Raw genomic sequence first — 24,112 nt, forward strand, 5'->3', positions numbered from 1 at the left:
AAAAAAATCATTTGATCTTGCAAAATACTGGTAGATGATCAAATGAAAAGATACAATAAAACCAGAGAAAAAAACAGACATGGAGAAGATTAAGAATGGTCTTGACTATTAAGTGGAAACAAATCTTGCTGTCAAACAACTTTTTTGAGAGACCGATCACCACTAGAAACAGGATGACTCAAAAGTACTTCTTCAGGAAAGTTGCAGAGATTCATCAATAACTCATTGGTGAATGATCCTGAATTGTGAACACTCCCACCAGCATGGCAAAATATCAATTTGAAACTCAAAATCCCTTAAACTCAGAATTAAAACCCTGCATACAATCATAAATTTCTGAATTCTTGAATGCCATCTTAGTTTTTTGCTGGTTTTGTTTTAAACAGACTTCTGCTCCTTTTGCCATTTGGTAAAAACTTGTATACATCCCATTTCACAGCCACAACATCAGTCTTTTGTTTGTTAAAATTGTACACTTCTGCCTTCCTTATATACACCAGACAACTTACCAATGTCTAAACATTTGCAAGATTATCAACAATGCCAACAAAAAAAAAGACCCACATGTCACATCTAACAAAATCCTGCAACTGCATTTGAAAAATGTTTTGGATGTTTATTCTTAAATAACACAGTCCAAAATTCAAAATGTTAAAACTGAGTGATCAGCAGAATAATCACAATTATAATTATGTTTTGCAATGATAACAGGTCTTTTTGTACCATAGTTAGAGCTTTCAGTTCCAGCATCATTAAGAGATTCTTCAAATTACTTTTTAAATATACTTTTCCCTCAGGATTTTCACTTATAACTAATTAGACTACTTACCCCATGCCATGTAATTCCCCATGGCCAAAACTGCTAAATGCTTCAATAAGAAGGAGGAGGGGACCAGTGGAGCAAGGCAGATGTAATGTCATTGGTTAACAATAGAGGTGTGAAGCAACTGCCATAATTATAAAACTCATTAATTCACAGTGTTTAGGGAAAAAAAATCCTTGGCAATAACTCTGTTGCAATGGCAATTCTTTTCAACACTACATCAGATTGAAAAGAATTCTTTCAATTTACACCTTCAACAAGACAGAATAGTAATTCCACTAGTAATTATGAAAATCAACATCTGCATAAAAAGTAAGAAAAATAGTCAGCTATAATGGCATCTAACATTCATCCTTTTCATCTTTCAAATGGACATGTGGCACATTTTGACACCTAACCAATTTTATTTTTAGTCTCATTCCTCTTAAGACTGTAAATGGACAAATTCCAAAATATTTCCAGGAAAAAAAAAAAAAAAGAATTAAAGCAAGATCAATGAACTTTAAATTTTACAATTTCTACCAACAGTAGGGTTATAGGTTTTGGCTACAGCAGAAACATTTGCCATTTACCTTTGTGTTTCATGGATACAAAGTGCTTAAATAGATGAGGAGCCCTGACATAAGACAGCCAGCACTAAGTTTTGCTTCCACCATTCATCTTTCATATGCTCCTCACTAGGTTAGGCAGTGTCATGAAATGTCCTCCATCTCTGCTAATGCTATTCTCAAACTTTCCCTGTCCAAATTTCTCTGGAAAAAAAATCCAAACCCTGAAGTTTCTAGGTGGAGAAAATTTTCTCTAAAGAGATTTTAAAGAGATGACAGCTGGATTAAAGCTCTTGCCTTGAATACTCAACATTATCTAACTTCTGTTCACTAGTGGGTATTTCTTTTTTAAAATTTCAGTTATTTTACATACAGCATATATAGGAATTGTGCTCAATGACCATTTTGAATTCAGTTGAACATACTGAATTGCATTTCATATAATTTGCAATGTTTTCTGACAACAGAACAACAGATTTTGCAGGGTCAGTGATAGCAATTCCCCTATTTAGGCTGTCTAACACTTTCCATTATAAAAGATTACTGTGGCCTTTATTTCTGAGCTGTAACACTCTGAATGTTTGCAGCAGGCGATTTAAATTTATCAGAAAGAAAGTCTGTACTAGAGAAGTGGCTATCCTAGTGTCATAAAATGCTGATCAGGTTTTATGGAGATGCAAACTGTTGAATAGCACTATTTTTATTTTCCTTCTTCTATTTCTCCTCAGAGGAACTTTGGCTGTGTGTCAAAACAATAACGAATAGAAAAGTAACATACATAAATACTGTAAGGTGGGACTCTAGATACTGAAGTTAGGACTTGAAAATCAGAATTTTAAAGAATTTGGGCCACTTGTATAATGTATACAATGTAATAGAGACTATAATCATAAGTGGGCAGAAATAAGTTTTCCTGGATAATAGTCAGGCATTTCTTGTTTTCAAATATGTGTGCAGAAGTGGAGTTATACTATTTTGAAAAATAAGATTTTGTAGATATAACTACCTAAGTAGTTAAAAAGGAAAATGGAGTAAACCCTGATTATTTCATGATAAGAATGTAATAGTATTGCACTGCACTGTACAATGTACCCAGATTTGTACCCTAAAATCTTTTGCCTTGCATTGCACTTGTCTACTAAATAGTCACTAGATTAACTGTATGCTCTGGTGCTATGGCAGGTTACGACCTGAGGGATGTTGAGGTCGCTGGGAGAAGGAAAAGAAAGGAAAAGAAGGCATTTTAGGAAACAGGTCTTCCCCATGTCTCCCCTACTTCTTAAAGCTGCTAAATCTTCCAGATGTCCCTGTGCAAAGTGATTGCTCTGGTATAGGTTTAGGTTGTAGATATGCAGTTATTATTCTGGCATTTTAGTATCACACCTAACTTAGAAAAAAACAAATATCAAATTTATATAGACCCTGAACATGATAAAGGGACATAAGAAGAGAACCAGGTGTATACACAGATTTAATGTATTGATTAGATGAAACACTTGAAATATCAAAAATTATTCAGGTATATTACTCAAAATCACAAAAAAAAAAAGAAATTACAGATCAGGGAAGAAAGGTTTTTCTCAATTTCTCAATGTCAAGGATATTGAGGTGCTGCAGCAAGTCCAGAGGAGGGCAACAAGGCCGGTGAGAGGGCTGGAAAACATGCCTTATGGGGACTGGCTGAGGGAACTGTGGTTGTTTAGCCTAGGGAAGAGAAGGCTGAGAGGAGACCTTATTGCTCTCTACAACTACCTGAAAGGAGCTTGTAGTGAGGCTGGTGTTGGTCTCTTCTCCCAAGTTACTGATGATAGGATGAGGGGAAATGGCCTCAAGTTGCGCCAGGGAAGATTTCAATTAGATATTAGGAAGAATTTCTTCACTGAGAAAGTGTTAGGCTCTGAAATGGACTGCCAGGGAGGTAGTGGAGTCATCATCCCTGGAGGTGTTCAAAAAACGAGTGGATGTGGCACTTGAGGCTATGGTCTAGGGGTTAGGGAAGTGTTGGGAGGTAGATTTGACTTGATGATCCTGGAGGTCCTTTCCAACCATGTTGATTCTATGAATTTCAGGGTGTTTTTTCATACACTTGTGAGTGTCTTTAAAAGTCATGAGTCACATTTAAGTTAAGAAAATATCAGCACTTACTGTGAGAATTAACAGCAATTCTTCAATGTTGCTTTCAGGTTTCAGCTGATCTTTGAACATCCCAATAGTTGGATGCTTCAAATAGTAATAGGAAGCAATGCGGCCGTACGTCAAAGGTTCAACGCTGCGATTGTCCTGTTAGAAAAGGAATCAGATATACGTGGTGCCTAGGGGGCTCAAAACAAATGGTTAGTACAAAACTGTAAAATATTTTAAGACTATTTTATAAGAGAGAAAGGCAAAAATTAGTTAGCAACATAATTTATCTGCAAATCCAATCAAGCTCAGTTTTCAGTGTAAATCTGACAAACAGCTCTACAGACAAACTCTAACATCTCAGACCAGGAGCATACACCTTGCTGTTCCCAACTCTTAGGAGTATTTATCTTACTGACTCTCATAAGGCACAGATTAGTCTTACCTCCCCAACTTCAATGCAGTAGGAGCATTCCAAATCCAAGAGGGATTTCTCAACAAGGCTCGAGAGGTACTTATTCATAGTGTCATGGCTCACATCATCCAAGTTATAGTAACTAGATAAATTGAAAACAGATGCATTATATGAATACTTTTTACACTCCAAAGATTTTTAACAATAATGTCTTGTAGGAAAACTTACAAGGCTGCTATAACACACACACACACTTGGAACAGCCAATATCCACATTAAACAATTAAACACAGAACTTTTCCCTTATATAGCCTAAGAAGATATTCGTGATTCTTAAATGGTTTGTGGGAGTAACCAATATAATACAAGCATGTATATATGGAAAGATGGTAATTTATCTATTAATAGAAAGGGTGATACAAACAGAATTGGACTGGCTATATTTTGTTAGTGGGAAAATTTTCCTGATTGCCTCTTTTCCTGATCATATAAATATAAAACTACAGCTGCATTATAAGATTATTACACACACAAACTAACATAATTTCAGGGAGAGCTTTTACCTAGAAAACTCCAGATAAAAATGTATAAGAACTTGTGTCCTAGATTCAACAAAGGCAGCAATTCAGAAAGTAACATTTGAATTCAATGAGCATTAAAGAAAAGCTGAGCATGCTCAGAAAGTTTAAAAATTCTGAATTTAACCAGTGCAATTTAATCATGCAATTTCAAAGTGGAATTCAAAGAAACAGAAAATTTGATTATTTATTGAAATCTTGAAAAGCATTGTAAAAAAAGGTTATCGCTGCTCATTTAAATCTGTAAACTGCTCTTGCACAGACTACTGAGATTGCTGCAATGATGAAAGATGCTCCTTTGTTCCTACTAGCTGCTTTACTAAAATTTCCTACTGTTATGATGCACTCAGCGTCCCCACTGGAAACAATACCACATACTGCAGTGGAGAGTAAGTCCTTGGTTCTTTCAGTGTTATTTTGTGCAGGTGAACAACAGGCTGCACAACTGCACGGAGATTCATTTTAGCTGATTTCACCTAGCTACAGCTACACTCAAGACTTTTTAATTCTCTTTACTGTCAATGGAGAGAAACGTGTGCTTGCAGAACGCTATTCGTCTGAAGTATTTTATACATCTGCTTTGGGATGAGATGAAACATAGCCATTGAGTGAAAAAAAAAGAACCTGAGATAATCAGTTCAGTTGTTGATGCTGTATTTGGGTAGATGAAGCTCATTCTATGGTTTAATCTTTATTTTGTTTACTGAAATGCTGCTGTTAGCAAATTTCAACACATGAAACAGTGTATTTATATACTACAAGCATCCTTCCATGCCCACTTTATTAACAAAATCTGATTTGCATTATTATTTTCTTAAACAGTTTTTAACATTTAGCTTTTTGAATTGCAACAGGGTAACTGAGAAAAGCCTGCATGCTAAATAGCAGTACAGTAATTTCCAGATTTTTTCCCTTGTTATTACCGCCATGATATAGGATTAATTTTCTGATGCTTTGAATGTTCATTTATAATTGGGAAAAGCTGGAGTAAAACACTACTACCAAAAGAAAAAGATCTAAAAAGTCTGTCTGATAGCAGGAAACAGTCAGCTACATTAGACCAAATGGCAGGAGTACTCAACTCTGTGAGATTTTATAGGGGTTCATCTCAAGATGATCTCAAATATTTAAAACACAGCTATTATAGCAAAAGTACTTTAACACTGTTCTCAATGCAACTTAATTTTCATGAGCTGCCGTTTAAATTTATTGAAGCAATGCAGTAATGATAAAAAATGGTCAATATTTCTACCTGGACCTTTTTTCTGCCTGACATCAGTGAAGACATTTAGATTCTACTTATTAGCAGAAATTACTCTGTAACACTTTGTTTACCTTCTGAAAATAATTGAGCAAATTAACTATATAAGTTGTTTAAGGATGTGAAAAGATTTTCTATTTTATACATCTAACCCACTAATGATTCATTAGTATTTTTCTCTAAATTGAATATAGCACTACTGAAATGAGTATAATTAAGTCATTTTGTGGTCACGGTATTCAGATTTTTGCCATATCATTTCAGCACTGTTATTTGCAGTTCCATAACACTGATGATGAATACTGATAAAACAAAGGATAAGAGATGGGCAATAGTCTGAAATTCTTTCTTGAGGCTGTAACTTAAGACACTAATTCAAACCAATTTTAACTTGTGTTCTGCCTAATTTTCTCATAAAAAGCATTATAATCCCTTTTGAAAATTATGTGAATTTTAGATTTGCCTTTTTTTTTCTTTTCCTCCCCTTTTCTTTTCAGCCAGAGGAGTAAATATCTAGCTGGCTAGTGCAAACGAAACAATGTAAAGAAAAATCTTAAATGATTTGTAATCTTGAGTGAAGTGGTACCAGTGTGTTTTAACTACTACCTGTAAAGGGGTAAAGATAATTTTGAGCACAGCCACAGGAGCTTCATGGTCACTCAGCACATCTTCCCCTAATAAAAAGCAAAGCCATTCATCTAGAAATACTATGTTAAAATCGTTAGTGAAAACAGAGGTATCATGACATTAGACAGTATTTTGAACGCGCAGGCATAAATGCAAGTTGAATTTTGCACGTTGGTATGCTCCAAGTATAAAAACTGCATTGTATGTGAGTTCCTCCATGAAGCTATATTACCTAACTATTTAATTACAGATAAAGAATAAAAACAATGCAGTTTCATGCTCACTGCATTGAATCATTGAGTCATTATTTCCCCTTTGCTATAAACAGACAGCCTACCTTTTTATCAGCACACCATTTCATTTATTTCACAGTGAAGCCCAGTTTCACAATAATTGACTTGTCAGAAGCTCTAATTTATGAGGCTGGGCTCTGTAAGCCTTCTCCTATATTGGACTCAACCTGCACACAAGCAGGGTTGAATATTTACAATGCTGTTAACAGGTGCTGAGTTGTTTAATGATTCTAATAGCCAGAAGCGTACTGAGAAAGCCAGCGGGATCACAATTACAGGCTGTTTGAACACAACAATTACTCGTCCCCTGAGAGGTGTGAAAGTCAAAGGCAGTTTTATCCTAACAGCATCTAGCACATGGGCTAGACAGGCTAACTTCCATTAGTAGCCCATTGGGAAAAAGCAATAACAAACCCCTAGGTATCATAAAAATTTACAAAGTATGTAAAATTTAAATAATCAGAAACCGAAGGAACTTTTACTGTCTTTTAAATAATATTTAGAACCCCAAACCTTGTAGAGCTTAGCAAGAACAACAAACCGTGAAAACATGAACTTATTTCTCTAATCTAAGGAAGTGTGGAATTTCATCAGCTGGGAAAGAGAGACACGTGCAGGAACATAAAATGTAGATGAAGTTACACAAAACGTTTAGGATTTAATGTGAATGGTGGCAATCATTTCCTGTTTAGCTTATGTAAACCTGACCTGAGATCTCTATGGGAAATTTTTCATCAGCCTTGAAATGGTCCTGCTATAACTGTCAATGCTGTGAAGTCATTTGTTACTGCACCATGTCTTTATGTTCAGATTATACGGTAGTAATAGTGACACACATAATGAAAATCGGTTGTAGAGTCAGCCAAAAATATTAGAAGAAAAAACTTGTTGGCTGGAAGGCCTTTGGAAACAAATCCACAAAAAAGATCAGTCTACAGCATTCATTTGACCGCAAGAAAGTGTGCTCTCTGAGGTTTTACAGTCCTGAAAGCCGAAATTTGTTATGAACAAGTATTGGGGAAGCACAGACGGTATTTTTGTAAATCACTTTACTGTAGTCATCAATTGTGTTTACTTCCTTCGTCAGCTTGTGGCCTTCAGCAGCTGCCATCTTCAGATGGCACCATGGAAATGGTACTGAATAGATGGCAAAATTGATGTACCCACATAGCCAGAGAGCTATGAACCAGTGCACCAACTCAGTTCTGGATTTAAGACATCACTGACTAACTCTGGAGCCTGTGACTGGTTTGCTAAAATGCATTACAGCAAATTCTGCAGACAGTAATCTCTACCTGTATTTCACTTGTGTCGTTTTCCTTGCGTTCATATATTTGTTTATGCTAGGCATGAGAAATAGATACATTGCTATCTTTAATTAGTTTTCAGTATATTGTACTAAAAACAATTTTTTATTGCTATTTCAGATCAAAAAAGAGTCCTGTTTCTCTGACATCAGCAAGGTATTTGTGTCCATAGCAGTGCTTCTAATTAAAATTTTTGAATAAGTTTATCTCCTAAGACGCATTCATCAGATGAGAAACCAGAGGTAATACGCACAAGCAAATTTGCCTACATATTGATTGGGCATTTATTTTTTCTACAACATATTCCAACAGAAAATTTGTACAGGTAAATCATCTCCAAGAGTAGGAAGACAATTATGTGAATTTGCTTTCTGAATGGGGAGGCGCAAGGTGAGGAGGGGTCAAGGGAGAATGCTCTGCATTCCCACCTGAGACTGCAGCAGATTGGGGACCAGGAGGTGCCTCAAATACTTGGCAGCCTGGGCTCCCCCATCTGAGAGAATCAGAAAAACTTAATTTGTGTGAATCATACCATGAACTACATTCCTGTACTTTTCACATCACTGTGACCCTAATAATTTAAAAGAATGAACTCTTGTTACAGAATTCGTAATGATGCCTAGAGCTGTTATTAATGAAGTGTATATATATAGATGCACATAGACCTAAATGTGACTATAAAAGAAAGATTCCACCCTGAGAAATATCTGTTTACCAACACAAAATATAGATATTGGCAATTACTGCAGTGCAATATATGGGTACCTTCTTAGCTTCTGTCCTTAGAGCTCCTGACAAGCTTTTCAGTTTTATCTCTTAATTTCAGTTAATTTTAACTTCATTTAGTAATCTCCCCTTCTGATATAAGTCCAAACTGGCCCTGAAATTCTGAATAACTGTGATTTTTTCACTGCAATACATACTATACTATCCTGACTAGCTGATACTAGCTGTCACCTTAATACCACAAACTATATTGGAACAGTTTATAACAATAATTTTTATTCAGCCATTTTATTCACATGTTATTAGACATGGTCAGCTAATCATACTTAGAAAATGAAATTTAAAGTAAAAAATAAGTGTATGATGATAAGAGTATCAATCTGACATAATTTGATTATAATTTATGCTACATTAGTCTTTCACTCCAGAAAACTTTGTAAAACTGACAAAATGACACACCCCACCCCCAATAATTCTCAGAATGAATTAAAAAACTAATTTCTTCATATCTTCTCAAGGAATTTACACAGGAAACTAATTTTATAAGCGTGTACATACACAGTCTCGTATATATTTATAAATACATAAAAAACCTACATGCATTTTAACAGTGATGTGATATGTGCTCTCAGAATATCTAAAAATTAAGTTTCCAAATGAAAGCTGATTCTGCTTAACTTTACATATGTTGCAAATTTCTATTTCTCTCTTACCACACATGTATCTGGAAAATATCATAACCTGATTTACAGAAAACGTTTCCCATAGCCATTTCTGTTCTGTAGAAAGTTGCAGATTATAATCTTTTATAAGGGTAAAAGAATGAAACAGTCAAGGAGTTTCAGCCAAGAAAAGGAGATAGACAAGCCTCTCAAAATAGCCCCTTTCAAAGAACAAGGCCCTTCACTGATCTGTCTTGTATGATCTTGACTAAATAAAGAACATATCCACTAAAGTTGTATGCGGAAAGCAGAACACATTGTAGTGCTTGCCTGAAGTAGCACAGAAAATAACCTAACGTGCAAATTCAAAACCTCCTACATATAGGAATAACTTCTTTGAGGGAAGGAAAAAACAGGGAAGAAACTCTGTATATTGAGACTGATCTACTTTGTTAAATAGTCTGATGTGGAGACCACCCCTCTCATTTGCACATCATCTATGGAATAACATGCACATGACCAGTCAGTATGCCTCTGAACAAAACCAGAGCTCAGCTACTCCACTCCTTCAAATCAACAGGTCAATTACTCCTCTTAACTGGGCAGTTAAAAACCATTTCACAGGTTTCAAGACACAGGGGTTCATCGAACAAGAAAATTAAAATGATTTGATGAAAAGAAGTATTTCAACATAAAATGATTTTTCAACAATGCCATTAAAAATGCCATTATTACAAGTCTAACAAATTATGTCATGTGTGCCAGAAAAACTTCTGTAATGACTGCACATATAGAAGAAACCTGGACGCTTGGAGCAAAAGGATACTGTGATCTCTATCTCACAACAAAGGTAGATTAACATCACTTAAGTTGTACAGATTTTATCTATTCAGGAAAGCATTTTATGATACTGGATTGGAATAGAATGATCCTAGATTTGTTTATGCAGCTTTAATATATAAGTAGGTAAAACTGGCAATAAACGAGAATATAAATCTTCTGCATATTATCTAAGTCCATTATTTTGGGGATTTACAACATCACATGTAATGACTTTTATGACAATGAATCCCAAGGCAATTTAGCAAGCATGCATATGGGAATTACTTATTTGCCACTACGGTACAATCACCTGCTGGCTGGAAAATAGTTGTTTCACAGTGGAGAGAAAGTCAACAAAATTGCTTCAGGGCAGGACATGATAAAGAACACTGTATCAAGTGACTGAATTGACATTGTGTAACTACCTAAACCAAAATTCAGCCATCCTGTTCCTACTCTTTTGAAAAAAATAAACCCTAAAACCTTTGGATTATTAAGGGCCACAAATAGTTCTTGTTTGGCAATATCAATCATTTCATATGCTTATCTATGGCATAGGCAACTACATTACCATGGTGTAATTTATTAAAAATTATTTCAGATAACACTGACTTTTTTTTCATAAAACTTTTCAGTTTTCCTTTGATGCCTCCCTCTCTTTCAAACACTAACCATGCTGGAACTGCTTGGCTTATAGGAGGTCTGAAAATACCACAGGTCCAGGAAGTCTACTAACTGTCTAGTTTAATAACAGTTTAGTTAGTAACTTTGCATGAAACTTAATAGAATTTTTTATCATGTCAAAGAATAGAAAGCATGCACATCCTTGTATTTGTACTTGGCATCTCAAAGTGACCTTTTTGACACAGTCAACAATAACCTTCATTTTTCTCCCTGCATGACTGAGTGCAGATGGAATGCTGAGTACCTCTGTGTGGATGAGATGGGGTAAGGCAGCACAACTTGTGAACTATCCTAACCCGTACATGTGGCATTCCAGTGAAAGACTCCAAATTCATTAGAAACTTCAATATGCATTCCTACCCTGCCATTATGGACACGACTAGTCAAGATCTGTTCATCTTGTTTCTCACTACATAGGCTCTGCATCTCACTATGAAACAGAGTGGGCTTTATTCTTTTTTCTCTAACTTGCTTGCCACAACCCTCTCAGAATAGCAGAACTTTTGCTTAAAAGTTGATATTGTGATAACTTCAGATTTAGCTTTCCATGACACCGCACATTAAAAAAAAATGCTGAGAAGGACGGACCATCCGTCAACATGCCAACCTCAAACTCCAGTGGGAACCCTTCTTTTATCCTGGGAAGGGCTTATCTATTAAATCAAACTATTACATTTCTACATTCTACACTTACCTTTGGGCTGTATGTTGTATCTTAAAAAAATATCTACCCACCACAGATACCACATGATCAAAGCTTGCCAAAGGCAAATCTACAAAATCACTTTAGCACAGTAATTCAAGAGCAAGCCATTTTAAAATAGCATTACTTATTCTGCAGAGGCAGAGTTTCTAACATTAGTTGTAGTATGGATCATATGTAAATTCCAAAGTCATACAAATAAACACAGCTTTACCCACATCTAGCCTACACAAAACCAGAATTCAGCTGTTTGTCACTCTCAGGGCAGAAATACCTTTCACATAAATGTATTCATTTTGTTAGTTATGAAACGAGGGAACTGAATATGTTTTCTTTAGTTTATAGTTCTAACTCGGCATTTTTTTATTTCCCAAGATGATCGCATGCGAATTATGTTTTGTGGGAGATTCTCAGCATAAGACTAGTTGCAGAATTCAAAACTAATGGGAACCAAAAAAGAATTAAAGGAAATTATTTTATCACCTGCAGGCTCCCATCAGCGACTGCCCATAAAGAACACAGCTGAAAATCCAGCCAAATGTTATGGACATTAACGTGATTCCAGAAATACAACACTCTAGAGTGCATCAAGAAATATTTAGTGCTATAAATGCCTACTTCTTTATTAGCCACATTATTTTGATGGGTGAATGATCACATTATAGCTAACATATCAATTACGCCAAACAAAGTTGTGGCAAAGGCAGGCTACATTGCTGGAACAGCTCAGAATGATCTGCATACCAGCTGGAGCTAGGCAGGATGATAACAATCACTGAAAATATTGCACACATGGTTTCACCAGGATACCCTAATGAAAGTAAACTTTATCACAGGGAAACAGCTGATAGCTATTCTCTCATTTATTAGGAAAATCCAGGTTTTAATAGATTTTCTATAGAAAACTGGGCAGAACATATCAATGTGGTAGCTAAAGAAAAAGTAACACATGATAAATACAATACCTAAAGGAATGTCATAATCCGGAGTATTATTTTAGGGATGCTGATATAGCTCTCTCAGTAAGGCTATTTTATAGTTGCCACTGAATTGTAAAGTTATCTGCCAAGAAATGTATTTATATTTAGAGAAAAATTATTAAAAAACATGTGCTCACAAGTTTTATTCCATGTGTGGGCCAGTAACACTCCCACACTGGAGACTGTTAAGTATTTTAGGCTCCAGCAGCAGTGGGATCACCTTTGGATCAATTCTACTCTCAAGCTACTTTTACATTAAATTACATTTGTATTTTATACTCACGTTGGGTTCATTATGAGTCGACGGAAGAAGTAAGTCCAGGTGATATAATCCATTGCATCCTGCTTAGAAGTAATAGTGCCAGCAGCAATTTCGGCATTCAAGTGGTCAGCCAGCACTTCTAACAAGCTGAAGAACAGGAAACAAGAGGATTTAGCTGACTTTACAATCACAAAGACAGGTAATATATTTTGTAGAGTCGTGCATTAAAAGGTTTATTACTTTTAATCTGAAAATATTATATATTTATCTTCTGGTAAAAGAAGAGAGGGGAGTAAGGGGGAATGTAATTGCAAGGTCGGTCATCTTCTTTACATGGTAGTGGAATGAAGCTCAAATTATTTTTTGATTGGACCAAGAACGCACAAGTTTAAGTAATTCATGGAATGCATTCAGATGGAGCTACTCAGTGATAACTTCTGAATACTGTATGTTGACCATATGATCATGCTGGTTTAATCCAATAGAGAATCATATGGAAAGACAAACAGGAAATTAAACAGTGGCAATAGCTTAGCTAATACTTGACAAATACTTGAGGGCTAGTAAAAATACTATTAAAAACTGCTTCCCCCAGATTTTGCCTCATCTTCATTCAATGTAAAAAATAAACAAACAAAACCCAGCCACTTTTACCCAGAAAGATCTAAAATCAGAAACACATAAGAACAAAAGCAATTTAAAATGGTTCCTGTAAAGTACTGTTTAGTGCAATTAAAATGGGACAAAGGCCTCCATCAGGGTATCTAATGAGATCATGCCTGGCTACAGTTCAGTCAAGGAATGGCAAATATCCTTATGGATTATTCTAATTTTTCTTGTATCACATTTTTTAAAATCATTCTTTTTCTATTGTTCCTTCCCTATTGATAGAAGTAAAGAACAATCTCGATAAAAGTAAAGAACAATCTGGTATGAGTAGCTGTTTTACTGCTCTGTATCACTGATCACACACTTCTGAAGGTGAGAACTGCAGATGTTCTACCCAGATTGTCCAACAGAAACTGGACAGATGATTCAATAGCTATTTATTAATAAAATGTGTTTTCTCTTTTGCTTCTGTTGTGCTGTATTTCAGAGCTATGTTCAGTGAGAGCACAAGGCTTGTTACAAGTTGTGTACTTGAGACTTACAACTAATACATAGAGAATGGCTTTTAGAAAAAACTAATTAAAAAAAGATGAAGTTTAATTTTACAAATTGGAAATACTGCACACAAAGCTGATAAAACTGCTCTTCGGTAGAGCAGATGGTAGATCATTCTAAAACTAAAAACCATCCCCAAAACCCTCAAACAGTGTCTCTTTAAAGCTGTGAATCCTCTTCCTTCAAACACTTGATCATAAAAGAGACCAAGAAAACTCTAAGTTAATTGGTTCACAACCTACATAGGACTTAATGAGGTTGCTATTAACATATGAATCTTCATCTGAAAATCTATCAAATATTCTTTGTTTATAGGAAAAGATAGAATATATCAAACTACAAAGTAAATATGTATACACAAAGTGAGCTATTAGAAACACAGAATACTTACAGTGTTCCAAACAGGAACTAAGAGTGATTGTTTTGTTACACTTTCTTTATTTAGAAACACTACTTACTAATGACATATATATATATGACATTATATATTAGATATATATATATATAACACCATAACACTATATTAGTTGTCTGAGAGTTCCTCCATGAAACATGCATCTAAAGGAGACCGATATAACTACTTCTGCTTGTTGTTCAACAACTATATAAATAACTATATCAATATTATATCACAACCAAGGCACAAGTTACATTATGCTGGACAGCAGGCTTTGTATAAGCTAAATTCAGAGAGGCTGCAAAAAGGTGGTGTTTCTAATTTTCTGAGACAAATACTGAAATTTTGAATAGAAAGATGTGTTGAAAGTATGTTAGTAATAACTTACACCATGCAGAATTTGAAGAATATGGTATCCATAATGGTACAAGCACTCTAGGAAAAAATTCTAGAAACTCACCTATTTTTTTTCCTATTAAGAATTTGCCACAGAATTTCAGAGAGTGTTCTGAGAATCATGTATAGCTGTCCTACATGTTGGCCTTGAAGAACAGTTTGTGCTCTTATTCCAATGTCTGAGACAAATGCCTCTCTGGTTTGGAATGTTGTAATATTATTGGGGAATGGAATAAACAGCTCAACAGTGCTTCAAAACTCGTGGAAGAAAGGAATGGATAATATTTTTTTGAAGATTATTTTCCTCTAGGACCCCAATATTTAGAAAGATATTCAGTACAGGAATCTTGTTTCACTTTTTTTTATTCTTCATTTATAGCATTGTTTACAGTTTGATCAGCTTTTCTGATTGCCTTATCTTTACCTTGATTCCACTGGGAAAGGTTCATAAAGGAATTTTTTGTAGAAGTCTTTCTTAATATCATGGACTAGAATTACAGCTTTTCCTTGGTCATCAAACTGTGGCCTGCCAGCACGTCCCATCATCTGAAGTACATCTGCCAAAGAGACAATAGTGTATAAACTGAACATATTTATTTGAATGTGCAAGTAGATATATTTACATCTGTACAGTGTGCAGTACAGGATTTTTTTTTATTTCTTTGGCCTTGTATGCCCTATTGGTTTTAACACATCTAATTTTTTTTTTTTTAAATCTTGAATTTACAATGAACTTTTTTCTGGCAGAGACTATCTTCCTGCATACTTGAAGACCACCCATGGCAACAGAATCCACCCTTACATCTAACATAAATTTCCTCTACTCTCCTTCCATCCCACATCCATTCCTCATTTTATCATATGCAGTTAAACATAATGAATAAGACAAGTCCTGAAGCCTACAATGGCAACTGTCTATAGTTTCCTAATTTTCAAGTATTTGACTTCACAATAGTTCAAGTTCCTTGTATAAGCTTTTCTGCTATACAGGATTTCCTAGGTCTTGAATATTTTAGAGACAAAATGGCAAAAGCAAATTCTAATTATTGAGAGCTATGATCTTTACCACTCAAACTTATGGACAAGTTATATCAGTTATTAGCACTGGAGTAGAGGTGGTTTTGTATCCCATGTTGTCTCCACATCAGATCAGGATATACAAATATAAAAGCAGGTACAGTTAAAGCTTACCTCTACTACTCTGCCTACACATCACTTGCAAATACTAGCTAAAGAATTGTATAAACGCTGAAAATACTAATGTGCATATCATCTATTTGTTTGTGTTTTCCCATGACCTGAGAAGGGCATCTGCATAAGTTGTTTTGTGTCTTGTTCAACAGAGCCTTGATTCCTTAAAAGATGCCTCCAAATGCTGTTTAACTTTGAAGAAACAATAGAAAGCAATTCATAAGTAAATTTTACCTCTTTATTTTAAAAGATTTTGTTTTGTGTACTGTTTATGAGCTCTAGCATACCTGCACAACATATGGCCTGCAGTACCCTGGCATTATGAAAAGATTTGTTTGGCTTCAGAATCAATGGGCTTTTGGCTCAGTTGAGGAAGGAAAATTCAGAGCATGTAGAATGGGACCATGATAGGAGAAACAGCCCAATGACAATAAACAGTGTTTAGTAACACATTTTCACTTGTGTACCCACAAGCTGCCCAGACAACGTTTTTTATCAGTTTATTCTTTTTGTTAATTGAGGAGTGACATGAAAATGTAAACTGAAACCAGTTTGATAATGATGTTTCTGAATAGGTATGTGCACGGGAGGGTGATGAAACAACTTCTTGCTATTCTAATGTGGTGAATTAAATTGTGCATAATACCATATTGGAAAGGGATTTACCAAAAAGCGCCAGGAAATGATTTTTGCCAATATCCACTATGTAATTATCCAAAACCAATATTATTTTTTTACTGACTAGATGTTGCTTGGCTGCTTTTAATCACTGGACTAAACTCCTGAAACATTAAATATGATCCAACTGGCTGACTAAATGTCTGGTAAGTGAAAAAAAGGCCCTCCTCAAACTCTCCGACTTCACTCAAATAAATACTTTTACTTATTTTGAAACTACTTGAACACTCCATGATTCATTCTGCTCTCAGCTGCTTCCTTGAAGATAAATGCATCCTTGACACAGAAAGGTAACTTCAGCAGGGGGAAACCAAGTTATATCGTGACAGAACAGTGAATGAATAACTTGAGGGTGGCATTGAACACAGTATTTTGAAATTTTGGAAGTATTACAGAAAGAAATTAATTACATTTTCATTTTATTTCTGCTGCAAAACTGTGCTACCTATCCACAGAACTTCCGGATGCATAAATATTCTTTAGAAAGTTAAAAATAAAAATGCTCTAAGCAAACCACACCACATGTTTTTTCATAAAGTAAGGAATCTGCATTTTCTGTTACAGTGCAGACAACAAAATTTAAATGCTTCCATCACAGATGCTGGTGCTCCATTCCATCCCCTCCCCCACCCCAGTCTCATTTAAAATTCAAAAATTGAACAACCCCAATGTCCACGTCACCTGAATTCAAAAAGACAACAGAGTGAAAGTATAAGCATTCCATAAAGTCTTTGTATTTGTAAAACACGTCTAAACTAGCAGAGGAAGCCTTCAGTGCTGATTTCTTTTGAGCATAGTATTTTCTCTGATCTCTGTCAGTCCATCAGATTCAACATAAAATTTAAAACTTCAGTCGATTTCTTTCCTCATCATTTTTCTCCATTCAATAATAAACTCAGTTGTCACTATTCTTACAGTCAGGACGAGCGAGATACCACTTCCCTGCAGAGACTGCTTGTACTAGGTTTACATCACCCAAAGTCTGTCGCAAAATGCAAATGTGCATGGCTAAGCTCCCAAGTCATACCAGAATCTTTGAACAAGAGAGTTGGTTTGGAGATTGATCCCAAGCTTCTTGCAGAGAACTAACCACTAAATTAAGCTCTATGATGGGTTACTTGGAGAAGTAACCCCTGTAGTATTTTCATTTTGAGCTTTCTTTCATTAGTAAGCTTCTCTTACGTGAAAAGACAGTGTGTGGTTAAAAAGATACAAGCTCTCTATGTTACAAATCACATTTAGATTGTCCTTAGGTGTACATATCCCTGTGTAGTATAGGGCTATTTAATAATAAACTTTGTCTTGTGAAAATAGAAAATGAAAACAGAACAGGAAACCTGGAATAAATTTAGCTTGTCCTCATTCCTCAAGCTTAGCACTATCTAGATATTCTCCTGTTTGAACTCCGAAAGAAGTTCTTCCACAGTTCACTGCCTTACTTAAGGCTGTTGAAAACACTGCAGAACAGTTTATGAAAAGTGGAGTTCACTGGAGCCAGAAAGCAATAAAAGTCTGTATCAAACTAGAAGTTAAAATATTTAATATAGCTGCTTATTTCTGAAGTATCAATTACATCACTGAAGATACTAGACTAGTTAAGGTTTATAGTTTACTGTCAATTGACCACGTATACATTTTATGTTCTCCTACATGTGTGATTCAACTGCTGTGTTTCAAACCATGGCTAGTTTACTGTTAAAAATGGGTCTCTTTCTATTTAAAAAAGGTTTAAAAAAATTTGCATGCATGAAAATTTGCTTTTGTACAATTAACTAGGTAGATAAATATGACTTTATATTGTCCCTTTAATTGTTTCATGTCTATTTTGGATGATACAGATTAAAGGAATTTAGCACAAAAAAAGATTTGCAAACAGAAACACTTTCATTATTACATAAAATCTTAAGAGTTTTCTTACAGTTTGCATTAAACAAAGAAACCCTTTCCTAGGCACTCCTAGTCTCTGCCCAAATTAAGTATTTTCAGTAATCAGTTATTAAATAATTCAGATCATCTGCATACGCTTGACATACATTTCAGCATATAAGCATTTCCATAATTTATGTGAGTACCTGTAATGGGATAATCCACATAACGCCTTGTTTTTCCATCATAGTATTCTGTTCCTTTAACAATTACTAAATGAGCTGGAAAATTTACACCCCAAGCTAATGTGCTTGTGGCAATAAGAACCTAAAACAGAAAGTAAGATTAATGAGGTATATGTAAAAAAACAAGCCAACTTTTAAAATTCCATGTAAAACTCATGATGGCAGGACTCAAAGAGCAAATGTACCTGGATTTTGCAGTTCACAAATAATTCTTCCACAGTTTTCCTGTCTCTCTCATGCAGACCTGCATGGTGCATACCTATTCCAAAAGCAAGTGTCAGCTTCAGATTTGAATCTCTAACTGTCACTATAATGTCATTCATCTGTAACAGAAAGAATAGTTGCATGTTGTAAAGCAGATCACTCAGAAATTTTAAACTTTAAAGGTTGTTATGTTTTTGTTTTATAGCAAGGTTAATTTGCTCAACATTGTTTATACAATCAGGAAAACAGCCTTCACTCTCTGAACAGTCTGGTTTTAGTCTAAAAAAAAATCAAATACTATATTAATGATGGGAGGGAATACAAAATGTACATGACTTTATTGACACACTAAGTAGCACAGATAAGGAAATGAAAATGCTGAAAATATCTTGGCAGGTCTGGCAAATGCTGTGCGTTCTGCTCTGTGTTTGTTTAATGCAATCCCTAGTATCAAAGGGGTTAGAACTAGTGTAATAACATAGCAAATCCCTTCAACCACTAACATAACAGTAATGAAAAAGAAATTTGGCTCTCTCTAAAGAAAAGACAGACACAGTTTTTCAGTTTGATAATTCTTCAATTATTATTCACTAAAAAAGTTTCCTATTCACATGCTGAAATGCAAGTGAATTTGAAAGTGTTTTTTTTTTTTTTTTAGTATAAGTTTGTAATTTACAGACTCAAACTTTGTAGTGAAACCAATCTATATATAATGTGTCTTTATTTGAAACTTTTAGAACTCCAGACAAAAAGATATTTTTTATTATTACTACTATTTTTGTCAAATCTCATGTCAATGACTACTTGGAATCATTTAAACTACTGTTATTTTAGCTATATTTCTTGCCTATTTTTTCCAAGTAGTGAATTCCACAATAAGCTCATTTATTTTTGCAGATAACCTCTGTGAAAAGCTCCTCTATAATTCCTGTCTTGTTTAGTGATTTTACCCCTCAATATTTTTTTCAATTGTTTTATTTCCATGCCATTTATTATTTTATGTGATTTTAATATAATTATAGCCAGGAACATTCAAACGTCATCTCTTATTAGTGGTTTCCTGGTGCCACCAGCAGTGGCATGATGATATTGCATACTTATGGGCATCATCATTCATGGTTAACCTATGAGGTATAGCCAAAGTTAAGAGAAAAAGTAGTAGTACAGAACAAATTACTGAGGGTAACTGAAGAATTTGGACAGAGTATTCAGTCTTGGATTGAGTATCCCAAAGTAATCACATATGATACCTGTATGACTGCACTAATATTTTCATTTCCACTTACGACTCCGAGGCGTTGCACTTCCCATGTTCACAATTGTAAAATTCTCTAAATGTTTGCTGGGTTTTATAATTCTCAGACCTTTATGCTAATAAAATTGTTCACATATCTAAACCCTAGTAACATGTTTTCACTATTATCCAACAAAAATCATTAAAAGGTACAAAGAAGCCAGAGAATACTAATCTATATTCAGGATTAAAAAAAAAAAACAAAAACAAACAAACCAAAACCAAACAAACAAATAAACAAACAAAACCAAAAAAAGAATATATATTTTATAAATCAGTCGTGTCAGGAAGAGCAAACTACAAAGCATTTTAAAAAGTCTATTTGTTGAAGTATTATTGACCAACAGAAACAGAACCAGTGGAACTAACAGAGAATCCAATCAAAAAAAGTATATTGTTCAAGTTTTTGCTTGGTCCAATCTATTTGCTTTGCTATTGGAAGCTCCTAAACTTTATTTTCCCTCACAAGGCAGCTGCCTGGATGTTCCTGAGAGTTTCCTATAAGATGTGGCGGATTTGTTGTATAAACTTAGCTGGTATGTATAAAAGGATGCTTACAGACGAAGAGAGTGAAGGGGACTATAAAACACTGAAAGGAAAGGAAGTAGAAAGAAAAAAGCAATGAATTGAGAAGTGAAGAGGGGATGTCTAGGAAAGGGAAACAAGGAGAGGGGTAGATAAGTAGAAGGGCATAAAGAACTGAATGAAAGGAGGATATGTTCAAAGATAAAGTTTATCTATCTAGATAGAATCAGCAAATCTTTGATTTCTCTAGTCAACGCACAGACATGTGACTGCAGTGTAGAAAACGTGAATTATGACACATCTTAAAGATTTTTTCTTCCAAAACAAAAAAATAGCTTGATAAAATGAGAACCTGTATGTCATTTTCTGTATCATTATGATCATCATCATACATTACAAAACATATTTTTGAACCTATTAATGCTTTTTGTGCTATGGATTTATGAACTAGTACTAGCACTGCACAGGCTCCTTATACTTAGACACTTTGAGAAATAATAGTTATATGTATACAATAGCCAGGAAATTAACATGAAAAAATATGAAACAGCACTGTTAAAATATCAGAAAAATAAATGAAAAAAATAATGCATGTACATTTTACTCAATTTGTTTATTCAAAAATTGACGAAAGATCTTATATTGCTGAATTATTTTTTCTCCTTCCCACCAAGAACCATCACCTTGCGGCAGTTATATCTCTAATACGAGGGAACAAGCCAGTTCCAGTTACATTTATTTCATTATTCACACAAGCAGAATTTGTTATTGGGAAAATAATGAGTCTAAACTCCTTTTTCCTCTGGAAGAGTACAGGGATCAAATTAGTTGATTTGGATTAGGCTATAGCGATTAGACTGCTCTTTAGGCACATGCAGTTTTACAGTGTTAGTTATTTTCAGTACAGAACCTGAGCTAAGCCTTTTTGCCATGGAGTTGCCAGAATAAAACATCCTAAATTCACACTGCTGGGAATTTATTCAGAGATGTTCTTGCTTTTACAGTCAGTGGTGGTTATTTTTTTTTCCCTCTGACTTGTATTACAGCGGTGGCCTGTGGTGCTGTTAGTCATACCTGCAAAGCAGTGTAATTTACCACAGGAAAACTAAAGAACCCTTAGCAGGAGAGCTGGCACATGTACTACTATCCTGTCATTTTAGCAGCAGGGAATCCTAGTCATTTTTAGCTGACCCCTTGCTTTCACATAAATCAATGTAATAAACACAACTATTTTACCCATAGGCACAATCCAAGGCTTAAAATTCTCATGACAATTTATTTTAAAATATAACTCTGTTATGTCATTGTAGTGTAAGAATATTATCACTTTCTATTAAGAAATAATGGCCCAATTAATAGGTTCATTAACCAGAAACAGACACACCATTGTGACTACAACACAAATCCACTGTTTCTGCATTGTTGTAACTTCATTACTATTTATCTTTCTGAAAAAACTGCCATGTTAACTCATAAAAGGGCAAAGAAAATACACTTTAAGACCAGAAAAATTATATTATAAATAATATAAGGAAATATATATGGTACTGACATAAAAAAAAACCCCATACAACACCGATGCCAGAACCTTAATGCAAGGGGGGATTTTTCAGTGGACTCCAAGACAGGCAGGATTGGGCCCATTCGGAAAAAGGTTTTGCTATCCTTCACAGATTTTTTGATGAATAAACAGAAATATGTCTCGTGCTTTTCTACCTTTAGGTTGACTAGGAATCCACCTTTTAATAAAAAATGTTTGAAAACCAATTTTGGACTCTAGTAGCAATGCAAAATATTTATTATAAAAAATAAAATTTATTTCTACCTTTTATATTCTAATCTCTGAAAAAGCTAGATTTTTCTCAAACTAGTAAGTAGTCATTTTCTTTGTTCCTGCACATATGTAAACTGTTGAACCATTTACTTTAAGCTAATAGAACTTTTTTTATATTTTAAATTTATTATACTTAAAAAGCTTTTGTAGAAAGATAGGATTCCATTTAAGTAGATACATTACCCTGTGCCTGAAATACATTCCAGTCAGAGTATAATTCAGCAAGTTGATGACAATGCTGGCTCCAAAAGAAAGGAGGAGACCAGATTGGACAAGAATGAGCTAACAGATTGTGCAGCCCAATTCTGTCCCTTGGAGTGTGATATATTGTTTCAAGATGCTAAAAACCCATACTTTCTCAAAGCATATCTGTTGTGCTGGTTTTCCCATTTTCACAGAATCCTCATTATTAGTACTCTGTACTCTTTTCAAAGCACGTCAGACTCGGACCATATGCCACTGAATAATGCTTATCAATTGTCTAAAATGCCCAATAGAAGAAAGATGTGCCAAACAAAAGAATCGTGAAAGTTATGAAGTCTTTTACAAAAATAATTACATATTTCACATCTGCTACAGATGTTAAGTGAAATAAAAACATCTCCTTGTTATAACCAAATGTTAATTTTTTATGACACACTTTTGTGTCATAAAAACAACATCTTGTAGGAGGAAGTTGAACTTCTATAATGAGCGAAACAAGTAGAAATCATTCTTGGGTACCCTCCTGGATCTTTAAAGGCAGAAAGAAAAAAAAAAAAGTCATTTTATAAATTTATTTTTGATGAAAAGTTGACTAATCTGCATACTCCAGAACTCCCACACACAAACAAGGTGCCTAAAACACCTCAAATAAGATTGTTCAAGAAACATTTTAAAATGTGTTTTAAACAGTCAGGATATATTATTGAAACATACACATTTAACACTAAAAATCTCATCTAAAAGACAGCAATATACCTATTCATGACACAGACCAGATTCTTCTATTCCAGTTTTATAGCATGGCATTACCTCAGAACAATAACACAGAGATAATAGGTTCTTTGATTTAAAGGATAAAGAAGGAAAAGTCATCTTTTGTCTTTCCAGCAATTCTTGGGGTTTATTTTGTTTGCTTGTTTTTTTTTGTTTATTTTTTTTAACAGTGCAAACCAGAACTATATGGTAAAATTTAATTCACACTCATGCATGTGTATGCATATTTCCACATAGTGTATAAACACATTCACAAATCCTTAATTAGCTCACACATGTTTATATACTCACATCTCTAAAACTGCAAAATCACTATGGGCCTGAATTCATGCTTTTGGAGTCAATGAATGCCCTGCATTCAAGCACCCTTGAATTCAGTGGAAGCTGGCTATTGCCTTGTATGTATGCTATTGAATACTACAGTAGGTATGTTTGTGCTAAAGGATTTTAGTTATTTCTAGAGGTTTTATAAAGAACAGTCTTAACAAGATGCAGATGGGAAAATGATGCACAAAGCAGAATGCAAAA

General features: G+C 34.6%; 1 protein-coding gene across 1 annotated transcript in view; it reads right to left on the reverse strand.

Moving 5' to 3' along the window:
* ASCC3 (activating signal cointegrator 1 complex subunit 3) overlaps positions 1 to 24,112 on the reverse strand; it is a 92,152-nt gene that overhangs the window by 36,922 nt on the left and 31,118 nt on the right. The window contains exons 16-21 of the mRNA XM_008944182.1: positions 18,935 to 19,072; positions 18,711 to 18,831; positions 15,194 to 15,326; positions 12,834 to 12,959; positions 3,938 to 4,049; positions 3,517 to 3,651 (exon numbers count right to left, since the gene is read on the reverse strand). Of these exons, the coding sequence (XP_008942430.1) occupies positions 3,517 to 3,651; positions 3,938 to 4,049; positions 12,834 to 12,959; positions 15,194 to 15,326; positions 18,711 to 18,831; positions 18,935 to 19,072 (765 nt within the window). The remainder of the gene's footprint in view (positions 1 to 3,516; positions 3,652 to 3,937; positions 4,050 to 12,833; positions 12,960 to 15,193; positions 15,327 to 18,710; positions 18,832 to 18,934; positions 19,073 to 24,112) is intronic.

Source organism: Merops nubicus, unplaced genomic scaffold, assembly GCF_000691845.1.
Source record: "Merops nubicus isolate BGI_N331 unplaced genomic scaffold, ASM69184v1 scaffold807, whole genome shotgun sequence".
Classification (NCBI taxonomy): Eukaryota; Metazoa; Chordata; class Aves; order Coraciiformes; family Meropidae; genus Merops; species Merops nubicus.